Raw genomic sequence first — 22,417 nt, 5'->3', positions numbered from 1 at the left:
GGGTGTCAAATGTAAAATCAGCCCAGCAAGGACGCCAAGCTGGCCCACTAAATGGCTTAGGAATATATGAAGGAGAGCATGGACTTTGGACTTTTAACTGCATATAACTGTAATTTCATAAGTTTAAAATGTATTTTATTTACAGCATTCTCCACTGATATAGACCTCTGTCATGGCCATTGCTATTCATACTACAACAACTAATCATGTAAGAGATAAACAACTAAATGACAGAAAACTTCCTGTTTTTTCACTATCAACTGTAAAACATTTACGTCACGCTGAAATTGCAGGTTTTTTCTTATTATTTTTAATTTGGCTTTAAATGAGGATTTAAATAACTTTAGACTGACAGAAAGGGGACTTTCACTGGTTTGGCCCACTAAAGAACAAAATGTGACCCATGATGTAAAATCGTTTTGACATCCCTGCTTTAGATAGTTTAAGCACATTTTGGTGCTGAAGAAATGAGTATTGTTACGTTACTTAAGTTGGATAATGATTTTTATTTCATGAAAAGCTCTTAATACCTGGTTTGTTACATTGCAAAACCGGTAATTACTATAAACAGTGTTTAAACTCATGTGCAGTACCAGTTTTCACATAATACATTTAGGGCAGGGTTGCACATGAGCCAAGGAAATGGAGTGGCCAGCCAAAAATGCATTTCTTTTTGTGCCATATATGCAATTATGTTCATAGGTTTATTGACAATGATACATTTTTGTATTTTATTGTCTGCACACCACTACAGTGGATTGTAAATCAAGCAATCATGATGTGATTTAAGTGCAGACTTAAATTCAGTTCAGGGATTTAGCAAGTGTATTACTTTACCTCCTTGTGAATTACATTAATGTTTACTTACAGTGCCCAATTAGCTGAACTTGCATTTGGTAGCTGTTCACTGTAACTCTCAACTTGAGTTCCAAATAAATATCAACGCCACATATACATACACATCCTCCTATCAGAAATGGCAACATTCAAAGAGTGGCCAAATCATCAGTCTGTTCAATTTAATTGAATTTTATTTATATAGCACCAACTCACAGCATCAGTCACTTTTTTATTGTAAAAAAAACCTCCCATTTAACAGGAAGAAACCTAAATCAATAGGCCTAGAATATCAAAGCAGAGATTTGCTTACATGGTTAAGAAAAACGTCTTCGCATCGTTGAACCAAGTTGATAACAAACTTGTGGAGGTAATTTTGTCACTGTCAAAATCTACACTCAATCAATGCTTCAAGAATGGAACTGTAGAGGGTTCATAGCACGGTGCAAATCACCGGTACACTCAGAAACAGGAAGGCCAGATAAGATTTTAAAAACATCTAAAAGAGCCAGCCGGGTTCTGGAAAAATGATGGAATGATGGGATCAGAAAACAGTCTTTCACAGTAAAAATGCATGATGGAAACATGCTGCCAAAGCAATCCAACATTGTTAAGGGCAAAGAAATAGGATATTCCTCAGTGTCCAAATCAGACACCTGATCTCAATCCAATAGAACATGCTGTTCAATTATTAAAAACAAAACTGAATTCAGACCAACAAACAAGCAGCAGCTGAAGGAGGCTGAAGTGAAGGCCCAGCAGAGCATCTCAAGGGCGGAAACACAGCATTTGGTCTTGTTCATGACTTCTGCACGTCAGGCATTCAATTGACTGCAAAGGGTTTTCATCCAAGCATTAAAACAGTCCTCATATTAGTTTGTTCAATTCATTTGGAGCCTTTGGAAATGGGGGATGATTATGTAACCGCAGTAAGGTTGTACTGGATTATGTGGAGCTTCAGGGAAAGAAACAAAGAAAGATACGACAGTGAATCATCAGGATAAATAACAGTAGAAGACATGCTGGGGGGAGAATATAACTAAAGAGCTGCTCTGGATAAAGAATTGACCACTTTGACATGTTACATAGTTTGCTGAGGCAGATAAGATTTAAACAACTCCCAGTTCAACAGTTCCCATTATCTGGGCCCCACTTCCTGAGCCAGTTATGGCAAACGAGCAGGCAGAGTATAACACAGTGATTATACTTCAGTGATTTCCCAGCGTTTCATTTTGTGCCACTGTTAGCTCAAAATTCGATTCTGTACAGTTTAGTGTTAATCAGTTAATACCCCGACAAGTTCTCCAAGTTAACAATCATATTGGTTGGTGCATCCATGCCCAGATTTCCACTCTGTTTTATTAGGTCGGCCATGTGAGAGACTGGAAACCAGTCCAGGGTCTACCTCGCCCTTCATTCTATGACAGGTGGGCACCTAAACTAAAGGTTAGAAACAGATCATAGTTTGGGTTAAAATAGCTTTTTTCAACATTAAAGCATTAGAAATGTCACTTTTCTAGGATACCAGGGTGTAAAGTCCTCTCCCAACTCAAGGTGAAGACAACAGCACACATTATGAGGGGTTGTTTCCTGGGTGAGGACAGTTTATAATGTCTGACATTTAAGATGTAGATTGTAGATCGTTGTAAACAACTAAACATTAACAGCACACAGCTGAACAGCACCCCGGAAAACACTATAAACACTGCCCTGGTGACTACATGCTAGTCTTGTTGAACGCTATGTTAGGAATATAATGCAGGGGTACGCTTTGAGCACATAGTACGCTCAGTTTCAAGTCTGCTGACTGCGCTTCGTGGTCATTTACAAAACACAGAGAAGCCAACGGCGACAACGCTCAGCTTGAATCTTCGCAGCTAATGTGTGGCGACACAACAGCCTCGGCTATCCTTTATATACAGTCTATGTTCCAGCCTTACAGAAATGCTACTGTAGCTGCGGACTCAATTATAAAAATAATTTTAGAGGCTCATCCCAAACTGCCATGTCTGCCTAATGAAGGAGTAGTAACAGTATATTAGATAGTGGCGCCTCACATTTTCCCTATTGCTATAAAATCGGAGTATTTGATACACTGGCCTTGGGATTAGAAGAGAAAAGCAAAAGCAAATCTGTGTTTAAAAGCTGCCTGACCGCAGGACACGCACTGTCAACATGACTTCATCATGTCTGCCTTTGCCACTTGCAAAAGGTTGAATCCCCGCGGCTCGCTGTGCTGCATCAGTGCCACCACACACAAACACACAGTCTTTCTCCCTCACCCTCACTCAGCTATGGCCTCTAGTTTGTTTATATCTTTAATATACAAGTATATGATGTTGAGATTTCGTGAATATGTATCGATTACTGGTGAATGCAGGGTATTCTGATCCAGTAGACTGTTTACACATTTGTTAAAGGAAAAAATAGTACTCTTTTTATGGATTCTAATATTAAAAATTATATCAAGTGCTACGAATTGCCTTGTCTATGTGGCTAAGTGAATGAAAGCAAAGCAAAATTCATCATGAATCAAACGGGCTTGGATGGGAGATATTGTGGCAGGCGACAAAAGGCAAGGTCACAAAAAGTTTGCCTGCAGGTGGACAGGTACAGCGATGCAATGTTAACATCTGACAGGACCTCAGTGTCAAAGTGCTGCAGGCAGGAAGGCGCTTCTATCAGAGCCATCAGGGGCAGAGGTGTCTCTAGTGCCCTTCACCGGGGATTGGGGTCACACGTTGAGACAGGAGCTGATGTTGCAGTTCTCCTCGCTGTCCTGTTGTGGTTCAGTTACAGGTTTCTCATGCACATTTGCAGTAACACTATGCAACATTTTACTCTCAGTAAATGCACCTTTTGGCTAATTAAAGCTTCGGACACGGCGTTAGCAGTTTTCTGACTTCCTTTTTTAATGCCGTAATAAAAACACAATATCTAATAGAGCTTTAAAAGTAATGCTTTACTGTAATCTGATTACTTTTTTCAAGTCCCCCGTAAGGGATTACTATTGCAAAATATGTAATTAGATTACTGTGACTTTCCCGTAACCACACTGCGTTACTGCGTTACTAAACCGTGATTTTGTTTGTGAGAGTGTCTCATGACAATGACGTACGAGCGTGCGACGTCCATGGTGACAGATGTGAGCAGATCAACAATGGATAATATGAAGTGCGGGAGAGAGTACGACCATGCAGCATTTAAAGCGTGGACGTACTGACGTTACTTTGAGTTTGATTACGTAAAAGGTGCTAAAAACATTAGTGTTCACTGTACACTCGACGTGAGAAGAAAACTTCTTTCTACAGCGAAAAATTAAACTTCAAATCTGAGCAAGCATCGAGCACGCTGCCACGGGAATGTGAAATTCACAGAGAAACCCCCGGATCCCCCCACTGACATAACCGCTGTGGCACCGGGCAAACCTCCACCTGCCCCACTCCTGCTAAACAGGTGGCAATAGATTTAAGAGTGACAGGACTCAGTGATGCTGAATCTTTGATTCTATTTTTTTTTTTTATCTGTTTTACTTGTAAACACAAAAACTTATTTTATTGTATATGCTGCAATATGCAGAAAATAGGTTTAGTATAACTAAGTGAGTAAATGTATTTATATAGCACTTTTTAAGACAGGAAGCTATTACAAAGCACTTCACATGGGAATATAAAAGCATATCAAACAAAACAATAAAACTATACAAAGGAAGTATAAAAACATCAAATAAAACAACATATTACACGTGATCATTACTCAAATGCCTGTCTAAACAGATGTGTTTTAAGCTGTTTTTTAAAAGAAGCCACAGAGTCGATGGTGCATAGTGGGGAGGTAAACTCCCCCACTACGCAAAGTACTGGAGCTAGGGTTTCAAAAGTGCGATCCCCCTTCGTTTTCAAACGGGTCTGTGCAATAGTCAGAAGACCACTATCAGTGGATCTACTCTTTGGAGAGTAGGTTTGAAGAAGCTCAGTGACATAGGTGTGGCCTCACCTTGTAAAGACATAAATGTAAAAGTGAGGATTTTAAACTGATATCTGTACCAAAAGAGAATTTATTACTGTGGGTTAAAAGCCTTGCTGCTGCATTTTGGACCACTTGAAGACAATTTAAGGAAGCAATAGACAGACAGGAAAAGATTGCGTTACAATAGTCTAACAGGGAGGAGATGAAGGCATGGACAAGCATCTCCAGTTCACCTTTGGAGACAATAGTCCTAAGTTTACCAATATTTCTCCAATGAAAAAAAGCAGCAGGGGTCACAGACCTGATTTAAGCATCAAAAGACAGAGAGAGGAAATAATTTTGAAACTGCTAATGATACGGCCTAAAGGAAGAACACATAGTGAAAATAACAAGAGACTTAAAACTGATCCTTGTGGGACTCCACATGACAATTTAGCTACATCTGACCGGAAGTTTCCAGCTGAAGCTAAAAGTGTTCTATCCGCCAGAAATGGGGTGAACCACGTTTAAATGTTAAGTCAAAGACTGTTGGATATAATTTAATTTTTGCTTCGTGCAATGTGCATAAAGTTAAAAGATTAAAACTAATAAAACAAGTTTTAAAAAGACACTTTTTCATTTGATTCAATTTTATATGATGGATTACGCAGGAAAAACGGAATTTGGTTGAAAGGTCTATTTCTTTATTACGTATTCAGGTTGTGTATCATGTTTTTAAAAGGACCTAACTAATAATGTAACGAGTTACTTTTGAAAATAAGTAGTCAGTAAAGCAATGGGATTACTTTCTTGGAGAAGTAATCAGTAATTAGTAACTAAACACTATTTTCATGTGACTTAACCAACACTGTTCACAACACAACAATGTCATTATAATTCAAGGGAGTTAGTTTATGTGAATCACTAATAAGACCAAGCTGGAAAATAAAATGTCAAACACTGTAATTCCAAAATTACTGAGTATAGAATTGCCTTTGTAGGAAAATAGAGACCAAATTAAAAGTATTAAAAACTGCGCTGAACTGATTTAAATATAAGATATAAAATTATGCTGTTAATACTTGTGTATTTACATGTGGTTTTTTTTTAACTTATGGTAAATTGTATACATGGTAAACAAAGATGTCAGAACCTACAAGTCAGCTCTTTCTATCTTACACATATTTTGTCATTCATATTACTCATTTATAAGATTTCCATTTGAGTATGACAACTAGGTGAATATTCCATGTAGAGACGTAGATGTCAGTCTAACCCTGAACAGATCTCTGAAGATGTCATAGATGCATTTCCAGTTATGAGAAGATTACTTCTTTATTTGCGTGTGTTTCATTACCTAAGCTGATCTCTCAGAGTGACCACACGTTTTGCTTTGTTGAAATTTCTGTATCTATATTGGTTTACTGTCTTCCCTGATTACACCCAATTTAGACAGGAACCTAATAATGCATCGCCTCCTTCGTCTCAATGTATGGCTCATGTGCGCGACACAGCTGTGCTCTAACATGATTAGAAGCATGGCAGCGCTGCAGGGCAGTATATTCTCAGAAGCCGCAGTGCCTAATGTGGACAGTGTGTCCTGCATGGCTCACCATGGCCTGAGGATACAGTTCACTGTACTAATCCTGGGTAAAGGTCATTTCTGCAGTCGGGGATCACATTGTGCTCTGTGCGCCTTCATGCATACTTATTTTAAGAGTTTTCTTTTTCTATTAATTACTTCCTGTTTCCTTTCAGTTAGAGGAAAACAAAAAATTTCAGCTTTGCCAGGACAGTCACGTCCACAAATTTTAACCCCAATTTCATTTATGATTTCACCTTCAGATAAGAAAAACCCAGCCGGACCAATGTTCAGGGGAGTCGGAGCTGAGCTGAGCACAAGCTGGAATTGCTTGGAGAGGGAGGCAGCACAAGGGCTTCGGCTAAGCCTCGTCTTCAGCCTCTGAAGATTTCTCCACATTGCCTTGAGCTTTAAAGCCTCTGTCGTGGATGAGAGGCCCGTGCTCCAATTCCAGGTGCTTAGCTCCGCTGACCTGCTGTTTTGAAGTGTTTCAGGGCCTGAGCTTGAAAAGGAAATCAATAGATGCTTTTTATTTTCAGTGAGCATGGGTCCTCTTTATTGAGTCTCTCAAAAGCTTGCAAGTCTTAACAAACAACCAGTGAATAATATTAACAATAGTCTTATTTCCACTGACGAGCTCATAAAGCACATAGTAAGCGGAGGCCAGCAGCCTCAGCGGGGCGATATTAAGAGAGGCTGTCGAGGCATTTAAGACAAATCTGTATGCAATAGATGATGATGATTGCCCGTGCACGTCAAGAATTTTAATTTGCCAGACAATCTAAATCTAAATTCAAGGCCCGTGGTGCTCGATGTGAAGCAAGACATCAAATGTGTCCCTGCAGCCACGGGGAGCTTATTGCTGAAGGTGTCGACAGCAGTTAGACATCTCTGGTCCACATCCTGCATATATTAGCTGACCCCCCTACCACCACCCCGCACCACCCTGCTTTCTGTGCTCCACTTCCTGTGTGTGTGTGCGTGTGTGTGTGTGTGTGTGTGTGTGTGTGTGTGTGTGTGTGTGTGTGTGTGTGTGTGTGTGTGTGTGTAAAGTGACCGATGCAAACATGATGTCAGTCACATGACGTCACCATTGCAAACCTGCCCTCAGCCATCTGATGTGACTTTGAAAGATCTCCTCGTGGTCTGAGTCAAATATTTGGTCACGAGTTTAGCTGCTCTTCATTAAATTTGACTTTAGTCTAAAAAAAACAAAACAACAACAACAAATATATAAATAAATAAGAAGTAACCTGCATCTTTAATGCATTTAACTACAGAGTAATTAACTACTTCATGTATTTATGATGATTAGTGCAAAATTCAGCATCTGTGCAGACAGACTGCATGAAGCCAAAGTGAATAAAAAACAAAACATTTTTAAAAGCTGATGGATCAGGAGGAGACAATTCAAGCCCCCAAACTTTCCACTAATTTGTTTCAACAGAAGAATAAATCTATTTTAGAAAACCTCATTTCCATCAAGGGAATGAATGAATACATTTTCCCCTGTAATTTATTCCGCCTACATAAAGAAAATTTGTAAACAAATATGCAGTCATGTGGCTTTTTAAGGCGGTGTATGTACGCATGGATTGAAGCAGTCCGCTACAAGACTGCGAGATGTAAACACTGCCAGTCGTTGACATTTTGAATAACATCTGTGCAAACTTTATATGGCTGGTCCTTTTTGTCAGGTCACTGAAAACTAAATAGAGCATTTCCTGTTACGCCTGCAGAAATGAAAGCTCTTTTAAACTGTATCCGATGTTGGTGATATTATTATTTGAAAGTTTAAAAAAATGAAGAGAATCAAAACCGCCTATTAAGACCTCCTTCTGCTGTAAACATGACTATCACTAGACATGAAGTTTTCATTTCTTTGTTGATAGAAGGGGTTCAAAAAGTCTAAAAGAAGCATTTCAGGTTTGATTTCAGTAAAATGCCTTAAAATAATGAATTAAATGAAATTTCCCCGTCTTACATGGTAAGTATGCTGTACTTTTTGGGGCTCGGGCTATATTATGTTGTGGATTGATCTTTCTTCTTTACATCTTTCTTTAATATTCATTATGTTGAAGTGTATGACAGATGTTCTCATATTCAACTGTCCTTTTATTTGACCATATTTTATTTGTGATCACGACTGTTATTATTTACTTACACAATCATTTTATCTCCTTTCCTTTAAAATAACTGATGTTATGCAATACTTAAAATGACTCATGGACCACCTAAAATTACTGACGCGTTACTTAAAAATGCTTTTAGACTGCTTGAATTGACTTACATTGTAATTATTTCTTTGTTTCCTGTATAGACCTGACTTGTTACCCTACCTTTAAGTATTTGTAGGTTAATATAATTATACTGTAAATTCATATAAATACTAAAACTGAGAGAAATTACACCCTCAGTCAAGAGGCCATATTATAAAGTGTTATAATATATAACTCTGGGAATAATAGGCAAAAAAGCGGACCAAATCACTTTGAGCTTTAGTGCTTTAGATCAATAATTAGCAAAAGAGCTTCTAGTGCATATTATTTAACACATTTTATAGTCATATTTCCAATGATGCAATGACTCAGGTCCTTTCTTATGTTTGCCACAACCTTTTTTTTTTAAACATTGACAGACAGATTTTTTCATTGTGTCGTTGGGATCGAGAAAACAAGTAGTGAAGTGAAGTAACAATTACAGCACATCCCTCTGTACTGTAGCTGAGGTAGCAGTGTAATATAATGGAGTAAGTAATGGAGATAACGCGATGTTACTTTTGTAAAAAAAAAAAAAAAAAAAACCAAAAAAAAAAAACATGAGAGTACTGTACAGAAACACTCTGTTAAAAGTCCAAGTATTGCATTTCATTTTCCCAGGGTAATATTCAGTGTGTAAGGACGTCGGTCTGACACTAATTCAACTAAGTGAATTACTGCTCGGTGGCTTATTAACATGGATTATTTACTGATTAGATTTAGTTCAGATTTATCTATCATATACGTGGCGTCAAATCAGTACAACAGTGGCCTCGTGGTGCTTTGACCCTACTGTACCTGCTGTATTCGACATTTAGTGTAATACATCTGCAAAGTTAAAAGTAACGCTCCAGCAAATATTTATTTCGACCACTGAAAGTAATCACTTCTGAACTTTATTTAAGTACAATTACACACCATGTGACCTTCAGTGAGTTGCGCGCCTTAACTTCTTGATGCGTCTTAACGGCGCAGTGCAGCCTCGTGGTTCTCACTCGCATCACTAAGCGCTGTAAACATCGTTTGCATTGCTCAGTTTTCTTCTCTAATCTCGATATTACTCGTTCATCGGTCGGTAGAAAAGAGTTTTAATTTGAAGGCCACATCCTCTGTCTTCCGGTCTCATCCTTTCTAACTCTGACAGCTGGAGGCATCTGTCCGCGCGCACCCAGCCAGCCAGACAAGACGCGCACCCTCTCTCCGGTCATATCCGCTGCCCACGGGCTAGAAGACTCCAATTAGAAAAGCAGGAGCGAGTTCCGCGCACTTACTGAACTTCACCTGTTTTGGTTTTTCTCTTCTTGAACCCCCACTCTGTCCTCTGTCACGATTCCTCCCCAGAGCCGCTCCTCGGGTTTTTTATCTTCCATTGGTCCCCGAACGGCGCGGAGGAAGTGGTCCGTGGTGTTTCTGGTGACCGCCGTCGCGATGGTTTTGTTAGTTCTCGCCATCGCTGTCCCATTACTGCTGATCCGCACCTCTAAAACCACCGCTCATTACTATGAGATGATGGGCACCTGCCGGATGGTTTGCGACCCGTACAGTCCCAAACCGGGAGGCGCCACGGCCATGGAAGTGATCCAGAACCTGAACGGGGCAGCTCCGCTGCCGCCGATGGCGCAAGGGAGCCGCGGGGAGCCAGGGCGACCGGGTAAACCTGGACCCAGGGGCCCGCCGGGCGAACCGGGACCCCCTGGTCCCAGGGGCCCACCGGGAGAGCGCGGCGACGTAAAACTATCCTTCCCTGCGCTGACCGGAGGTGCGGGGGGTGACAACGGCGAGACAGAGGTAGCCAACGCCACTGCAAGCGGTTTCAGGATCGCTTTCTACGTCGGTCTGAAAAATCCGCACGAAGGATATGAGGTGTTAAAGTTTGACGACGTGATTACAAACTTGGGGAACCACTACGATCCGAGCACCGGGAAGTTCACCTGCCATGTGTCCGGGATCTATTTCTTCACTTATCATGTGCTGATGCGAGGAGGAGACGGGACGAGCATGTGGGCCGACCTGTGCAAGAACGGGCAGGTAGGAGGGTAGCTTCAGACGGGAAAAGCGGGAGCACTAACAGTTTATAAAGTAAATTCATAACTATTCAAGTTTATGTAGATATACATAAAATGGCTTTTTTCCTCGTGCCGAAATACATATTTTACGCACCAAAAGCGCACACGGAGGTACAGGACTCCAAACGAATTGTGGAAGCAGATATATCTTTAATGTTTTTAGCATAACACCAGCGGTATTTCTAGTTCTCTATAAGCCTGTCTGTGCGCTCTGTTTAACGGTAGCACTCATGCGTAAATCCCATTTAGATGAGACAGCTTCAGTTGGATGTGGGGTCAGACAGGAGGGTTGACATCATTAGTTCAGGGTTCAGTTCAGACTTAGGGCCAAATTTTGCTCTATTCTATTTTCCTCCACGTTTTTTTTAACCTGACGTCCCTTTAACCGCACACTTGGTAGCTAAAAGTTGGAATCTATCCATTTTACGCACCACTGCTGCTTCCCTTTGCCTCTCAGGTATATGTGAACTTTTCTGCTTAGTCCTATTTCAGTGTTCGTTACAGGAACTCTTTCTCTCTCTTTCTCTTTAACCAGGTTCGAGCCAGTGCCATAGCTCAGGATGCAGACCAGAACTATGACTACGCCAGCAACAGTGCTGTACTGCATTTGGACTCTGGAGATGAGGTCTACGTCAAGCTCGACGGCGGCAAAGCTCATGGAGGAAATAATAACAAATACAGCACCTTCTCTGGCTTTATCTTATACCCCGACTAATCACGCTGCAGCACATCCTTGGACAGTCACTGAATATAGTTTACAGTAAAGAATATGATCAACTTGGTTTCTGTTCTTTTGAATAGGTGCAACATTAGTGGCTTTATCTGCAACCTGTTGTTCTGTTACTTCAGTCAAAGATCCTTTTTGTATATTTATTTGAACTTAAGTTCACCTGGAGGTTGCTGTCATTAGTGCGTGTGTGATACCTTAGTGTGAAGAAACAAATGCTCCAGATAATTTAGAGCATCCCTGGGAGAAAATATTACCTGAGCTCCTTTCTGAAATGCTATGGAGGCAACAGGTCTGAAGACGTAAAGCTAACAACTGGATGCTTACAGGCTGAGAGGGTCTTCTGAAGCCACATGTGTGTTAAAAGTATGCAGTATTTCGAAGACAATATGAAGAAATCAAGATGCAAACTGAATGTCAGATAAGCAGTTTTCAGAGTATAAATTAGCCAGTAATGTTTGCCCTTGTGGCTGTCAATAGCAGCAGTGAAAACATTCATGGCAAAATCAATCCATTCAGTGAGTTCTGACCTTTCAGGGAGCTGGAGGGGGAAAAGAAGGAAGCTGTTGTCGTTTTATTGTACTGTCCAGCTTTATTTAACTTCCTCTAATAGATTATGAGCAAAACTCAAAAATCATAGTTTGTGGAAAGTTAAAGGGGATATCTCATGTTAATTTCCAGTTCCATATTTTAGTCTTGCATTCAAGTAGAGTAGATTTGCATGAGTCACAGTTAAAAGCAATTCTTATTTATTAAATATTGGGCCTTAATGCAGCCTCTCAGTTCATCCTCTGTTTGAAAAAACTCACTTTACCTACTTTCCAACTCCCCTTAAGACACCTTTCTTCTGGTTTGTGTGCCTGTGATGGTCATATTAGGAACATCCTTTCTGTAGGATATCATACCAATCCAAGAATAGAGCAAACTGGCAGAAATAAAGCATTTAGAGCAATCTGAAGTCCAAAGTCTAAATTTTGGCTAACTTGAACAAGTTTTGCACACTTACAACAAAAAAGTTATTTTATTGACTGAGCTTTCCCACTAGCTAGCTATAGCTATCAGTTAGCACGCTCAGAAGTTTCTAAATATACTTTCCCCAAATTCATTAAAATTCTTTGTTGAATAAAATTATGCATAACCACAAGGGAATATTACGTCCATAAAAGGCAAAGAGCCCAGATGAAATATAATATATATGCTAACACATCCCTGGCTAGCTAGCATAACTGTAGCTAGTCCACCAGATAAAACAGTTTACCCATACTTCTGTTCATGTAGGTCTAAGGGCTTGTGAGTAGTTTCGACAAGTTTCTAAAAACGGTTCCACCAAACCAGGTGCTTGGTTTGGTGGAACTGACATACTGACATACTGTTATTTCCTTCTGTCCTTATTTCTTTTCCCCCATTGCTAACAATCAAGCACATCACCACCAGTATGCGTGGGTAATTGGAGCAACAACTTAAAAGTAAGGTGTATATTTTTTTTCATATCCATCTTTAAACAATAATAAGGTATCAATATCCATGACAAAACTTTTTTTTTCTTGGTGTATTAAACCATCGCGTTAACATTGGCTTTCAAATGTGGTTTCAGTGTAAGTGATGGAGGAACTAAATACAAAGTGTAAAGCAAAACGTCATGTTCAGGAGTCGTATACCTGTTTGTGCTTTCATTTTCCATTCAAGAGTAGCACAGAAAGATGTTAAAGAGAGACGAATGAAGTGTGGTACTAAAAGAGTGCAAATTTTGGAGATGTTGCGATTGTGTGGCTATGGAACGCTGCCACAGACGTATCCAATAATGTTTAGCTGGGACAGGAGGAAATGTTAAAGTCATTTCTTTATTCATATGAGCATTGTTTTAAGATAGTCTTGAAAAAAAATATTAATCCTTAAAATGGGACTGCAGTACATTTAACTCTTCAGTCAGTGGAAACTGCCAGAGCTTAAAGACATGGAAGACATTCACTGTGACAAGGAAATCTGTGGTAATCTGAATAGTGTCCAGCATCTTACAAAGTAACTAATCACCACACGTGAAAGATACACATGGATGTCTCACGTCCTTACTGAATCTGTTCTGTTCTCCTCTCACTGACATCAATAAATACTGTTTGACAAAAAGTTTGGTTTGTCTGAGTATCTGTGACCGAGCGAATCCTGGTGAGGACAAGCACATTTCAAAATGCAGATGCAGAAGGGTGAGAGGAGAATGTAAATCTAAGGAAAATGCAGATGGAATTTGTGTTGAGTTGTTTCACGGCAAACGTAGGTGGAATTGTCATCTGTCTTCTAACGACTTTTGGCGTTTCCGGTTCAATTTTTCACCACAGCTCTGAAATCTTTCTGCATACGTTTTGTTTCACACTGGTCTCAAAAACCGTCGCCTGCCTGAATGCATTGCATTGCACTGTAGCCTATAAAGCAGCCTCTCTACAATGTGTCCCTCGGGTTCCAGGTGCCTCTCTAAATGTCCTTTGCTCTGCTGTGGCTTGGAGACATTTTTAGTCAGTGAGCTTGGACACAGGAAGTCTGCTCTCTGGCGTTTTCTACTGCAAACCACTGAAGCTGTAATTATTCAGAAAGGTTACAGTGAGTTCTTTGCATTTTACCACATTAGTCATATTTTGTTTTCTATTTTGGCGAGCTGAAATGATCAATAATTCTTATTTTCATATTCAGAATATATTTGAATAAATAATATCAGTCATAAACTTGGACACAGATGTTGGTACTGGCATTTTTAAATTTGTTTTTGACATTTTCTTAACCATCTATCGAAATTCGGATCATGGGTGTCTTTGACATTCACAGACTATATAATGACCAGATGACATGTACCCATGACATGTACCTCACTACATTTGAATATATCTTTTTGCAGAAGAGATTTTCTCTGTATAATACTGAGCAAAAAATGATCACTTCTGTAGCTTACATGCTTTTATTTTGAAGGGCACAAAGCTGGTATTGTGGTTATTAAATACTATAGGAATGAGTCTTAAATCCCAGAAATTAGTTAGTATTTTGCATTTCTGGTTTCCTCTTCTCAATCTACTTTAAATATGTCAGTAAACTATGATGTATTTCAGACTACAAACGTTGTTGGTGACATCATCGTGTCAAACCAGCTCAGCTTTAAGCTTTGAAAACCTTAGGGGCCGAAAAATGATGCCATGATGGAAGCGGCAATGTCTACAGCCTGGTACAAAGAAAAAAAGCAAACAAAATAAACAACAGTGGCGTTCTATCTAGGGCAACATTCACTTGCAAGTGAAAAGATCACTTTTGTATCCCATCAAATGTCTCCTATCGCCTGTTTGCATCCAGCTTTTAAATTACTACCTTTTGGAATCACAAATGGCTGTTGTCTGGGGAAGCTAGCTTTACTACGAGCCATTGAAATCTTTAGGTTTTGCCATTTTATTTGCAAATTCACATCATGGATAAACCTGATGGAAGACTGACAGGGGACAGGACAAGACAAGGTTCTATTTTCACACTTCATTGTTTTTCTATTTGATACTATATTTTTTCTCAGCTTATTAATAAACACTTTTGTTTTTTGTGTTTTGGTCAACATGTGGTTGTCACAGGTAACAATGCAGGAACTCCAGCAACACTTAAGGGAAGAGGAACAACTTTATTGACTGACCAACGGCTTCGGCTTGTGGCCTTAATCAGGGTCATCGATGAAGGCCACAGGTTGTCACAGGTAAGTCACTACAAAAATATGATTTTACAGAATATGTTACATTACTGATTTAGCACAATGTAAAATATTTGATAGCTCAGTCTTAAATATCTGCAGTAGTCATTTTAATCCATATAACATTGACTGAGAACATTTTTCACGGAGTTATCTTTTTAGTAGCGTTTTTGTGCGTGCGTGTCATTCTGTCTGCAAACACGATCATTGGAAAAGTTTTGAATGGAACTAAAGTTTCTGATAAAACTTTGTCGGGGTGCAGAGGGAGGTCATGTTAAAAATACATTAAAATTTGGTTTATATCCACCAAGATCTTTAAGGTCAACTTAATGATTTATTGGCTGAAAATTGACAAAATGCTTATAAATTAGAAATTATGACTCTTACAAGTGTGGTATGTGTTGGCAGCATATAGAAAGTACCATATAAAGATTTAAAATGTCAAACCTCTGACCTCGCTTTCAAGGTCAATAGAGTGATCTGAAGTTCAAAATTATATAGCTCTATGTAATGATATATAGAGCTTTTTATTAAAGTTATGTTTGTTACTGCCATTGTTTGTATTTTCAGCATATATACATATAGCAAATTATATATGAGGATTCTAAATATCATTTTACTTTCTACCTCTGACCTCTTTAAGTTTAAATAAAATTTATTTTTTCTTTAAAAGTATGCCTTTGTATTTAGAAAGGACATATAGGAAATGATGCAGATATATGAGGACTGTAAATAACATGATACTTAAACTATGAGTTCACTTTTACATTTCACATCTGCCTTTCTTCCAACCCAAAATGTGTTATTTCTTTAAAGAAAGTATTATCAGAAGAAAGAGCTGCCAACATGATTTGAAAAATACTTAGTATAATATTATATAAGGTCAAGTTATTCATGGTCAGTTTACAAAAAACAGTTTTTTTTTATGTACATATAGTACACATGTAACATTCATTGAATTTTTTGGAATATTTGTTTACATTTTTTGTAACAAAGTTAGTTGGTAACATTTTTCGTAACAAATTAACAAAAATTGTTACAATGTAAATGTAACAACAAAAAAAATGTTGTTGAATTTTTTGTTATAATCTAGCTTTGTACCAAAAATGTAAACAAATGTTACAAAAAATTAAATGAATGTTACATGTGTACTATATATACATAAAATAATAATAATAACATTAGCGTTTATTTCTTAAGCTTCAGATCTATATCTACATCTACACTGCTTTAATTTGTAGACATGATCTTTCTGAACGGAACATTTAAGCATCAAAAATTATATTTTCTACTTTTATTTTCTGCAATAATCCACAAACATTATGGAAAAACCCAACGGATGTTCAGCCAAGGGAACTGGGGCAATGCTAATTTCCAATTTAACCTCCAAAGAAACACCCCTGCAGAAGCCTGTTGAGAGATGGGCAAATCTCCATATTGGTTACTTGTATAAACTATGGTAAGCATGAATAACCGCCTTGAAGACTTCATGAAGCCGTCAGTTACATTCTCAGATCTAAATCTTGGAAGCTGGTGGTTTCATTTTTGATCAGTTTGCCCTGAGATGTGCAAATGCTTAGCCAGATCCAAACATTGCTGTAAACATCTATTAAGATGATGGCTGTTTTGTGTGTATTTTCCATTCCCCCCCCCTTCGACTCCATCCCCTTCAGGGACACCAGCTGTTTACACACCACTCCTGTCACTTTAAATGGAAATCATGGGAAACAAATATTAGCATGTCTGGTTAGATAAACCTCTATTAAGGTGTTGGCTTATTTTCCTGCACAAAAACCAGCTCTATCCTCCTCGGAGGTGATGTTTTAGAAACTGCTCAAAGAAAAGAGCATGTGAAAGCAGACACCACAGTATGGTTTGGGCTTATTAATAAAAATCTCTTAGATTTGATCAAAATGCGTGACGTTAGAGTATTTGTTTGAGATGATCGCTGCTCAGAGAGGTTTAGAGACATTAACTGGAGCAATGATGTCACCACTAGGGCTCTTTTAAACTGCTTAAAGATCAAAGCGTGATGGCCTTGGAAAGGCTTGCAGCCCCCACTGCAGACACATTTAGGATGAAAAGTGGAGCTGCTGACACCAACTGAGACATCAACAGTGTCACTAACTGCCTGACGGATGCCCCCCACACACAGACACGCACACAGACACGCACACACACACACACACACACAAATAATATATATATATATATTTTTTATATATATATATATAAATATATATATATAAAACAACACGATAGATGATCAGGCTGCTGCTTCCCCCTACTCTGCCTGACAGTGAGGGATTGCTGACTGACAGGTGGAGTAGTGAAATTCTCTGATGGATGAGATAAGTGGGGCAAGGCCTCACACACACACTGTGTTTGGGGGAATTCAGCCTGACAGGCAGCTGAGCAACAGGCATCACTGAAGTAATGATAGCGTGTGTCGCCAGGCGGCTGAGCTGTGTGTTTTTAGTGTTGCCACCTTTATTAACTAAGATCAGTTTAATTGATTTTTGAATCTGACAATAGAGCCTGCAGTGCAAAACACATAGCAGCCTGCTACCCGAACGCGTGTTGCGGGAACAAAAAGCAGTCTCCTTTCAGCTGATTTTGTCTGATTGCCGAACTCGGCGTGAAATATTGCGGCAGACAAGGCAGCCAATCATTGGGACATTTTTAAAACCTTTCCTCATTCGTTCGCTCCACTGCTTCTCTCCCTACAATGATTGATCCATGTTCACGCCTGAGATGCAAATGGCAGTGTGGCATGAGTGAAATATAAAGACAGGGACATCTAAAGAGACCCCCCAGAGAGGGATGACGCTGAGAGTTTTCACTCTGATTGACACTTTAAAACCTTCTGCTTATCTTCCTCTTTTGTTTATCGCATAAGTCTTACTCAAGATGGTGTGCTTGCAATCTGCACAGCTGGGAGAGATGACGAGGCTCACTGGAAAAGCAAACAAAGGAGGTTAAAGTGAAGAGTCGTCACATTAAAGATGGAACTGTGGAGTCAGTGCAGAGCACATGGGGAAAAAAATGAAAGAAGATTGCGCCTTATGGATTAAATATTACTTCATCATTTGTTCAAACAATGCTCTGAACCTGGATGAAGAGTTCTGGAGAGAGAAAAAAGCCAAGGATTGTAATCTTTAAACTTTTTAAATTAAATGTGGTTTCTGTAGAGTTAGCAAGTTTAAAACCCGCTAAAATGAACTTAAACTATCAACAAAAAGTGAAGGAAAAAAATCAGAGGTATTATCAGTAAAATATCTATTTATTGTGTTGGAGAGACAATGACATTTGATTCAGGTTTAATTATGTAGCACCAAATTACAACAAGCACCACCTCAGAATGTAAGTTAAAGACCCTACCAGGAAGCACGGGGGGGAAACACTCCCTTTTAACAGGAAGAAAGCTGGAGGATCTGTCTCCCATTCTACTTTTATAAACTCTAGAAACCAAAAGTATGCCTGCCTGATCATTCTAGTTATACCAGGAAGTCAGGTGTTACCGATTTGTTGCTTTCTTTTACAGAGGAGACAGTAACCAGAAAGAAATCTACTGTAAAGAAATTTTTCATCCAGCGCTGTGTAATTCATTATCGTAAACTTTAGTGTTATGAAAAAATGGTCAGACAAAAGAGGATCCAAACTGTGATGAAACTATTTTGAGTTAAATTTTGTTAAATTTAAGATTTGGGTCTACTAAAAACATTAAATAAAACATTAAATGCAATGTTGATGTTGTCATTTCCAACATCTACATAAATGTTAAAATCACACTATAATAATTGTTATCAGAACTGAGCTCTAAGTCAGATCAAAAGTCTCAGCTATTCAGTAGAAACTCTAAATAAGTGCCAGCTTCTTGTGTTTTCCCGTTAAGGTGTACGAGGCTCAGAGTCAGAGTTTCGAATGAATTCAAACTCTGTCTGGGTCTTTGGTTGATTGATAATCCAGAGTGAAACATTGCTGCCACTCCTCCTGAGCCTGTGCTTCGGTGATTCTGACAGGTAATATGACTCAGGGGTGTGATTCATTTAAACTAAAGTATTCATCCTGCTGCCGCCAGGTTTCTGCGAGGATATATAAATCAATATTTTGATCAATTATTAAATCATATACTGACAGGGACTTAGAGGTGAGCGACCTAAAGGTTAATAGTCCACATTTAATTGTTGTTCTGCTGTGCAGTTGAAACAGTTACGTTTGTCTTTCTTTGTGATTTTTTTCTGGTTATTTTTAGTTGGTTTGAGCGCAGACACGATTACTGGAAGGTTGGGGTTCCAAGACCTTCAACACATGGAGAACTTGTTTAAGAAGTTCAGACTGTTGATGTTGGAAATCATGACCTCTGGCATTTTGCTGGCTAATTGCAAAAGTTGAGCAGCAGGAAAGCAAAAAGTTTTTTCCATCTTTGTCCTGCTATTCCAAAAGATGGAGTCTGGTGGGATCCACTGTGACTCAAACTGAAAGTAGTGAGTCCAATGTAGCCTGCAGTCAGAACATCAGAACATCATTACAACATAATTTCAAACATACAAAGATGATATCAGTACCAGTATGTGTACAGTCTCCTCTAATAACTTATAAATGTCACAGTGTGCAGAAGCAGACTGTTGCTATGTCCCAATTCAGGGGTCGCATCCTTCGAAGGCAGCATTTGCGGTCTGATTACGTCACATCCAGGCGACTAAGGCTTTCCCTGTCATGGTCCTAGTTCGTTGACCCAGTGTTTTGTGTTTCACTTTGGTGTCATCTTATGTTTTGTGTTAATTCTTATTTTGTATTAGTCCCTAGGGTTTGGTTCTTGTGTTCAGTGTTTTAGTGTTGTCCCTCCTGTGCTCTGTTCGTGTCCCTGAGTTTGTGTTGTAAAACAGTCTGTGAGTTTCCTGTTTTACTTTGAAGGTCTGTGTCTCGTTTTGTTTAATTAGGTTTAGCCGTGTTCCCCTCTGGTGTGTCATTTCCTCATTTCCTTGTGTGTATTTGTAGTGTGTGCCTGCCTGTGTTCCCCGTCGGTTCGTCTGTGTTGTTTGGTCATCTCCGTGTCTGTCTGCTCCACATTCTGCTCTCCATTTCCAGCTCCTCATCACCCGGGTAACCTTCTTATGTTTTCCCCTGCATGTGACTTCGTGAGTTATGGTTTCGGGTTTTGTTTAATATTAGTTTTCCCCAGTTTAGGTTTAGTTTCCCCCTCGCCTTTGTTATTGATTGTGCACTGTAAATAAACTCGCTCGCATCACCGCCGCTATCTGCAACTTGGGTCCTCCTTCACTTCACCACACGACTGCTGCCCCAGCCGTGACAGTCCCAATTTGAAGGCTGCTCCAAATGCGTCCTTCATTTCCCCGTGGCCCAACCTATCCCAGAATTCATAGCGCAGCCCAGCCAATTCCAGTTTCCAACAACGGCGGAGGCTACTTAGTTTTAATATTACTCTTATTACTCTTTCTGGGTCACAAAATAAACTTTTAAGATATTTGTAGCTGTGTAAACTTCAAATATCTGCTCGGTTTATCAAGACATCACATATTTGCAAAAGTGCTCCGACGTTTTTGGAGAGGCCTGTTACCAATAGCTCGATAGCTAACCGGGGTTCCAGGCTCCAGGCTTCCAGCTGGTGCGAACTCCCGGTACATCGTTTTCAAACCTTTCGTTACTCAGGTTAAGCATGATATATGAGTCACTTAGATAACTTAAAAATGTTATTATTTGGCTTTTTTCAATGTTTTATTTGTTCCTGAGTAAATCGATTTGGCTGATTAAAGTTATAGTTTTTTACACAGCTTTATTAAACTCCGAGACAGCTGGTGACGCAAATCTGAAGGCTAGACCAGCGGTCCCCAACCCCTAGGCCACGCACCGGTAGCGGTCCGTGAGTCATTTGGTACTGGGCCGCAGGAGTTGAGGCTCAGGTATGAAATTTATGGTTTTCAGGGTTTGTATCGTTAACTCGGTTTCCCTGGGTCTTTTCCCGTGTTGTAGTTGTGTTTCTTATTTTGAAGGAAATATTTACGCGTTATGATATCGACCAGAGAGCATTAAGGAGCAGAGAGGAGGATGGTACTCTCAATATTGTTGCCGCATTTCAGGAGGACGCTGCTAATAAAGTTACAGAATCACACTGTGAATTCAGGTTTATTATTATATTTACAAAACACCACAGTTTTTGTCTTGGTCATATCATTTTGTAGACTTAAAAACAGGGTTGAAGACACAAAGAGAATCTAAGAAACAACGAACCACAACAGCAAGCTAGGCATAATCGAAATGAACTTAAACCTAAAGAACTTAAACATAAACCATAAACATCAAATTATATTAAAACTCAAGACGCTGGGTCAAATGACCCAGGATCATGACAATAAATTTGTTATCCCAAAAAGTTAAGTCCTCAATTCTAGAGACTGGTTGGTGAGTAAAACCTGTATATATTCGCTAGTATCTAGTAAAAACTGTTTATTCCCTGACTGCTTGGTGAGCGGTCCCTGGGTAAAATTGGTCACAAAGAGGTGCTGCACCTCTTATTGCTTTGTACACAGATTGGCACGGTCACCTGTAGTTTGCATGGAGGATGCCAACTATTCTGCAACCACTTGTTGTTCTGAGCTGTAGCGAAACTTGAGAGAGAGGAACGCAAAGCTGGAAAGGGAGACTGTTCACCTTCAAAGTAAAAGTTGTGCCTTACTGCTGAAACCAATATGTTTCAAAAGGAGTAACTTTTACTGTGAAAACAAATATTTTCTGTTTCCAGTTTGCATCACACTCAGTTTCACAAGCACTTCATGAGTAGTTGCTGACTGTTTGCTGACAAGATGCAAGCAACTTCCTGCAACCACTTGTTGCAACCAGGAGAATCTAGGCTTGGGCAGGTGGGACTTTAGCAGTTGATTACACAGCAGCTTCTAGTAACCACTCAGGGAATATTCATTTTTCTCTGACTACATGTGGTTGCCAACCAGTTTCTAGGCCAGTGTGACAGGGGCCAAACATCTAGTCCATTCGTATTTATATCATGCTAGTTCTTTGCTTGTACTGAATACTCAAGATACTTTGTATGCAGCGGTTTATTTGTCATTTGAAGTACACAAAGACAAACTTTGATGATCATGTCATCAGGGGAAATTTGGGGTTCAATTTCTTGTCCAAAGACAATTCGCAGCAGAAGAGCCAAGTATCAAACTCCCAACCTGTATGGCTTCATAGGTTCTGCATAGGCAGTCAGGCAGCGAATAGTGCCAGGAGTGCCCACAGATGTGGCTGAACAGCACTACTGTACCT

At 39.4% G+C, this 22,417-nt stretch overlaps 1 protein-coding gene across 1 annotated transcript; it reads left to right on the top strand.

Annotated features, from left to right (window-relative positions):
• The first annotated feature begins 9,822 nt into the window (after window positions 1-9,822).
• Window positions 9,823-13,542, top strand: LOC102785711 (complement C1q-like protein 2). The gene is made up of 2 exons (XM_006795701.3): window positions 9,823-10,653; window positions 11,227-13,542. The coding sequence occupies exons 1-2, from the start codon at window positions 10,054-10,056 to the stop codon at window positions 11,404-11,406; spliced, it is 780 nt and encodes a 259-aa protein (XP_006795764.1). The 5' UTR covers window positions 9,823-10,053; the 3' UTR covers window positions 11,407-13,542.
• Window positions 13,543-22,417: the final 8,875 nt, after the last annotated feature.

The sequence above is a fragment of the Neolamprologus brichardi genome, chromosome 23, assembly GCF_056152115.1.
Source record: "Neolamprologus brichardi isolate AB-2024 chromosome 23, ASM5615211v1, whole genome shotgun sequence".
Taxonomy (NCBI): Eukaryota; Metazoa; Chordata; class Actinopteri; order Cichliformes; family Cichlidae; genus Neolamprologus; species Neolamprologus brichardi.
Note: the sequence above shows the minus strand (reverse complement) of the source record. Positions and strands in the feature narration are given on the sequence as shown.